The following is a 5928-nucleotide window of genomic DNA, read 5'->3' on the forward strand; positions in this document are numbered from 1 at the left end:
AATCACACACACAACTCCTACTGTCCTTATAGGACACTTTGTCCTGACAGTCCTGTGCTGTGGCAGGTACGTGTAGTGTACAACATCCAAAAGTGTGAAGACGTCTGAGTACAGTCATAAAATCAAACAAAACAGTATTATGTCTAGAAGTAAAATCATGATATTACAAGAATACTGTCAACTTACAATGTCATCCTTTGATGTTGAAGGAGTTTCCTCGACTTCTGTCATCGAGTGACTACTGCTGCATACCTCCTGTGACTGAGTCAATGACAGGCACAAATGTGAGTTTAATTTAAGCTGAAATAATTCATTTTCATCCTGCAAACATTGTGTTACAACACTGGCCATGACTATGATACAAATGTCAGTTGGTAGTCAGCAGGGCAGAAGGAAGACCTGAATAATGAACTTGTACTATAAAATTCTAAAGGACCAAAACTCATTCTACTGTATTGAAGGTGACACAAAGCTAACCAACTGTGATGGCACAAACTACAACTTGCCTTTTCTGAGCGTGGCTCACTTTCTTTCACCTTGTGGTGAGATTGTTCTTCAACGGGTGCCTGAAATTGTAAAGTGAAAATGTGTAGTTTAATCACTTGACTGGCAGCACTATCACTTAGTGGTCTTTAAGAAAGAAAGACAGGACATAATTATGTTCATATTCACCTCAAAAGGTATCACCCAGCTCCACTCTTGACCAATCAAATTACTCAAAACTAACTGTTGTATAAAATAAATCATAGTTTACACTGTCATTAGGAGAACATGAGACCCTTATCTCACCATTGAGCGCCATGGCCAGGAGGAATCGCCATAATCATATGTGATCTCTTCTCCTGGAAAGATATCCCTGAGAGCAAAGAGACACAGGTGTGGCTTTCCTTGGACCATTAACTTTTTGACCTTACAGTTGGGCTGTCTGTGATCATCATTGACTAGTCGTCCCAGTGTTCCATCCTCTTGTGAAGCATCTATGCTGTGAGACAAATAAACCAGAAAAAAAAACTTTAAACTTTGCTTGGGGTTAAATTCTTAAATTGTCATGAGAGAAAAAAAAAGGCCTTTAGCCCAGGCTTGGCTAACATTCAACACTGATTTGCGTTCACATATTTTATTTTAGCAATGGAACACTATTTTTCAGCTCCGCCTCGACATACTTAAATGATATTTGCAGTTTACAAAATAATCTCTATATAATCAAAGATTATACAAGTTGTTGCAAAGATTGCATTAAATGCGAATTGCAAGTTGTGAAGAGACACTCGGCATGTGTTATTTTAAATTAGCAGCTGCAGACTAAACTGCTCTAAAAATGCGTAAAAATTAAATTGCCATGAGCCAGATATAGATTAAGGGATTTTCCCTGTTTGTTTTCAAAGAGTTTTTATTCAATTATATTTCGATCGCATACAGCAAACAGACATGATTTGATTTCAAATTGGCAGCGTGCTGTGTTATTAAAACGGTATGAGCCAGTCCAGATGTGTTTATTTGTTTGCAATTTTTTTTATCTGTATGTAAAGGCCTTCAGTTTCTTTATGTTCATGTTAAGAGCACAGGCTTGTGCAATATTTATTTATTTATTCGAGTTACGCACTGAGTTAATCGATGGGACTCATTTTATTTGAAATGACGAACTTTTCAAAAACAAAAAAGATTATAAATTGACATGCTTGTCAAATGCATTTTTAAGCTCAATAAATTCAGATGATATATGACCATAATTTCAAACATTTGTCCTGTAATTGAAAACCAACCGGTCACGTTGTCTGGTGCCTTTTTTTTTTTTTTTTTTTTTTTTTTTAGGGGAAACACTGACAACCAGATGCCAACCCATCAATCAAATAGTCCTACAATTTCAATCTCTCTGTAAAGTACTTTAATCCAGCATTTGTTTTTAAATGTACACAAATAAATCTACAACTTCAAATAAGATGAGTAACACTAAAAAAAATACATATGAGTAAATGAACAAGCAGCAAACTTACCAGTAGCGCTTCCCATCCCACATGAAGTCAAATACATATTTACTTCTGTCGTCTAGTCCTGCACTCAGGGACAAAACTCCCCGGTACTCCACGACAAAACTTTTTGCTTCGATGTATTCTTTTGTAAACACACCTCTCCCTGAAGAAAAGAAAGAAAACATTAATGATTAGCGATCTGCTATCACTACCACGGGAGGTTACTTAAGTTCAAACACACCTCCACTTCTGAGCCGACACACCTCCACGTTTGAGCTCCTTTTCATATGGCGATTACGAAAATCCAAGATGGCGCACGCAGTACTACGGAAGAAGCGGTGAGGCCGTCCTGCCGGAGTATGGCGTGTGAATCGTGCCACGGATAGGATTACCAGGAGAAGGAGAAGTCGACCCTTCCGTCACCGCCAGACCGTGTGGATTTTTTGAATGGGTTTGAATGGGAGGGCAGACATTAGAATAGCGGCAACTGCACAGCAAGTGCGTAGAAGGAACGACTACTAGCGGTGACATGACGCCGGCGTATGTTTGAATTCCTATAACAAATTTACACCTACTCAGTATGTCTGAACTAAGTACATCGCTTTAACAGCATGTGACACTTACGTTGCCGCCAGTACACCGTGTTCACATGTAAACTGTCGCCGTGTGATTTTTTTTTTTTTCCAAAATTAGTCAGTGAATTCATAGAGTATTAGAATTAGAATATATTACATATTTTCAATAGATTTATATACAAGTTAAGAGTCTCTTAACAATTGTACTTAACATACCACTCTACTCTTCATGTCCAGTGAAAACCATGCATGTCCATATACTTACATATCAACATATCATTATCATTATTATCAATCGCAGTGTAAGAAATAAAAATAGCTGTATGTCTGTTTATTAATGAGCCTAGTCCAAGCCCAGCTGACCGCTACTGCGGCTGCCTGTGGTGCGAGGTTACTGGTTTGATTCCTAGTCTACACATCCCTTGAAGTCTCGACCTTTGACTCTTCAGGGTGGGCTCTAATCAAGCTGGGGCGTTAGAATAATTTATATATAATATCTATTTTTTATTAATAATTTCATTTTTATTCAACAAAATATATAAATGGTGATAATGTGATTTGACCTTCATCAGAAAATTGCAGCTCCAGCGATTCGGATATTACACTTGGCCATACTGTGATTTCAATAATATTTTTGATGTATTATTCAGCCCTAGTGTAGTGTAGTGTCCCTGCATGTTTTAGATGTTTCTCTACTCCAACACACCCGATTCTAATGATCAGCTGATCATCAAGCTCTGTAGAAGCCCGATAACGATCCAATCATCAGAATCAGGTGTGTTGGAGTAGAGAAACATCTAAAACATGCAGGAACACTGGCCCTCCATGGATTGAGTTTTACCCCACTTGAAGCAGCTGTAAGCAGTTTGATGGTTTGGGATAACTTTCTATCAGCCCGATGTAGTTTACAGTAGGTGCGACTATCAGCACTTTTACACTCACTAGCTCTATCCAAACCTCATTAACTCTCCAGCACAGTCATTAGGTTTTTAGAGCTTACTGTTTAGTAGTGTTTTCTGTCTGTTAGCACAAGAATCATTAGCTTCAACCACTCCGCTGCCGTTGGCGAACAACAGAAATTCAATTAAAGGGTTAAACGGTATACATGCACTGAATGAATGGATTATTGGGCAAAAACAAAGAAGTGTCTGATTTTTCATAATCTGATAATGCCTGTTATCTGATAAAACATACTGCATTATGCTGTTTACACAACTTGAGTAGTAGTAGTTAACTATCTAGAAATCAGATAATGATTAGTTTATTAGTGTGCATGTTAATGGATTCACTGTGATCACTCTCAGAGTATAGAGCTATTTAACACTTTCATTAACAAATACACAACAGAGTATCTTTAACTACGACAGTAAGGTGACTACACTAAGAGACAAACAATGGTATGCTGGATGAAAACTTACCTTTAAATGTGTTGATAAACCTTCCTTCTAGGAAGGGTTTGTCTTCTCCACGAATAATGTGCTCTACAGCATCCTTATCGGGAGTCTTTCTCCTCCTCCTCCTCTCAGTCATCTTTGCTGTAATAATGCCCAGACATTACAAACTTTAATAAATATCATGTCACATGACTGTCCTTTGAACACTGAAACTGTTAAATTAAGCTATATTTCATGCCAAATCACATCAGATATTCTGTGTCAATATTCAATAGGAGTGCAATGGATCACAAAACTCAGTTTGGATCATATCAAGATTTCTGAGTCACAGATCAGAGTAATTTGTGGTTATTGTCAGTACAAGCAGAGCGAATCACAACTTTAATGAGTGCGGTTCAGTTCGACATTATTGTCAGTCTGTTAGAAAAACGTTTAATTTTATTAAAATCAAAAATTAATATTTATAGCCTATAGGCTATAAAAACAATAGTCATTAAAATAGCCAGCTATATGCCTGCCAGCCGGCGCTTGTGGAAAGCCCTGAAAGATGCCAGTGTAAAATATTATATCTAAAATATTACTACACACTCCATGGGTATGGACTAGTATCTAAAATATTCAAAATTCAATTTTATGAGGCATGACACGTTCTTCCCTCAAGGACCTTTAAAACTAGGCGATACCAATACCTGTGAATTTCTACTACTTTATTAAAAACTATTTCAAACTTTCAAGTATTTAAGCTCACTTTGCTTCAACAATTTCCCAAATTGCACAGAATTTAAAATGCAGCAACTGCAGTGGCATTTTACCAAAAAATACTGTGAATTTATTTTGCACATAATCTTACACAACTCCACTTTCATCTGCTTTAAAAGCAAACTATCTCCATACAGACATGGCGAGTACTGCTGCCGTTGTTAACAAGATCCCGTTTAGAAATATTAAACCGTGTTAAATTGTTAAACGTTTACCTGGCCGGCAAGTCGGTGGACGCACATGTTAGCCATTTAACTATTATCAGCCACATGTTATCGATGACCAAACGGCTAGCAGCAACGCCAATAATAAAAGACGTTCTTCTTCGGCGCTAGCCTGCAGCTAATTTTACTTAGCCGTTCGCGTGCGTGATACGTTGCACCACTATTTTTTAAAGTAAAATATCAAACAGTGTTGTCTTACCTGCTCATTTTTTGCTTCTCCTCCAAAATGCCTGTGACTCACGTCTGTTTCACCTGCAGCCGTACATCTCCGGTACTGAGTAGACATCAGCTTATTAACATCGGCTGCAGCCAATCACAGATCAGATCGGCCTGATTGACATCGGCTGCAGCCAATCACTGACCAGGGATGTTCAGCCAATGAACTGTGCTCATTTTGTGTGTGAATGGCGGGATTTTGTGTAAAGCTGGCATTGATTTGGCGGGTAATTGCCGACACACACACACAAAAAAAATGTCAAGTTTATGGAACTATGGGGACACTTCGAGAAAAAGCGGGAGCAGCTAAATTGCAGCCTCCTGAGTGCTGCTACACTGTTTGAATTATGGGGACACTGGAACTGTCCTGATAATACTGTGGTGTCCTGATAATGTCGGTATGTAAACCGATAAAAAGTCCCCACAATCCGGATTTACCAACGCACACACACACACACACACACACAAGTGTACACATCAGAATGTTAGGTGGCTGTGATGTCATCAAAGGGAATGTGATGACGTCACAGACCCTGTGCTTTGATCTAGCATGGGCTCTGTGATGACATCTGTGTTAGGTTATAATCCTACAACCATGTCATTATCATACCTCCACTGGTTTTCGGGGGATAACTTTTGAAAGGATGGTGGTAGAGACTTGAAACCAAGCTCTGCACCCCCATTTTTGGACATTCCGGATCCAACGGTGCCACCCTCGAGTCTCTACGAGGTCGGTAAGAGGGTCAACCAGAACCTTGAGGACTCTGGTGCATACCTCGACTGGTTTCGG

The 5928-nt window shown here is 38.8% G+C and overlaps 1 protein-coding gene across 1 annotated transcript; it reads right to left on the minus strand.

Annotated features, from left to right (window-relative positions):
- Positions 1-335: 335 nt before the first annotated feature.
- On the minus strand, positions 336-5599 carry LOC146304374 (histone-lysine N-methyltransferase set-1-like). Its single transcript, XM_084714184.1, has 5 exons — positions 3964-5599; positions 1995-2133; positions 790-982; positions 507-566; positions 336-353 (listed from the first exon to the last, which is right to left on the minus strand). Exons 1-5 carry the CDS (start codon positions 4073-4075, stop codon positions 336-338), a joined length of 522 nt encoding a protein of 173 aa, XP_084570310.1. The 5' UTR covers positions 4076-5599.
- Between the last annotated feature and the right edge of the window lie 329 nt (positions 5600-5928).

The sequence above is a fragment of the Lutjanus erythropterus genome, unplaced genomic scaffold, assembly GCF_056507025.1.
Source record: "Lutjanus erythropterus isolate fLutEry1 unplaced genomic scaffold, fLutEry1.hap2 Scaffold_155, whole genome shotgun sequence".
Lineage (NCBI taxonomy): Eukaryota > Metazoa > Chordata > Actinopteri > Lutjaniformes > Lutjanidae > Lutjanus > Lutjanus erythropterus.

Bases quoted from the DNA above. Each gene is read 5' to 3' on its own strand.
- LOC146304374 (XM_084714184.1), bottom strand. From the start codon at position 4,075: ATGACTGAGAGGAGGAGGAGGAGAAAGACTCCCGATAAGGATGCTGTA. The intron at 2,134-3,963 runs GTAAGTTTTCAT...TCTTTTCTTCAG, and splicing joins GTTTATCAACACATTTAAAG to GGAGAGGTGTGTTTACAAAA. The intron at 983-1,994 runs GTAAGTTTGCTG...TTTGTCTCACAG, and splicing joins TGGGATGGGAAGCGCTACTG to CATAGATGCTTCACAAGAGG.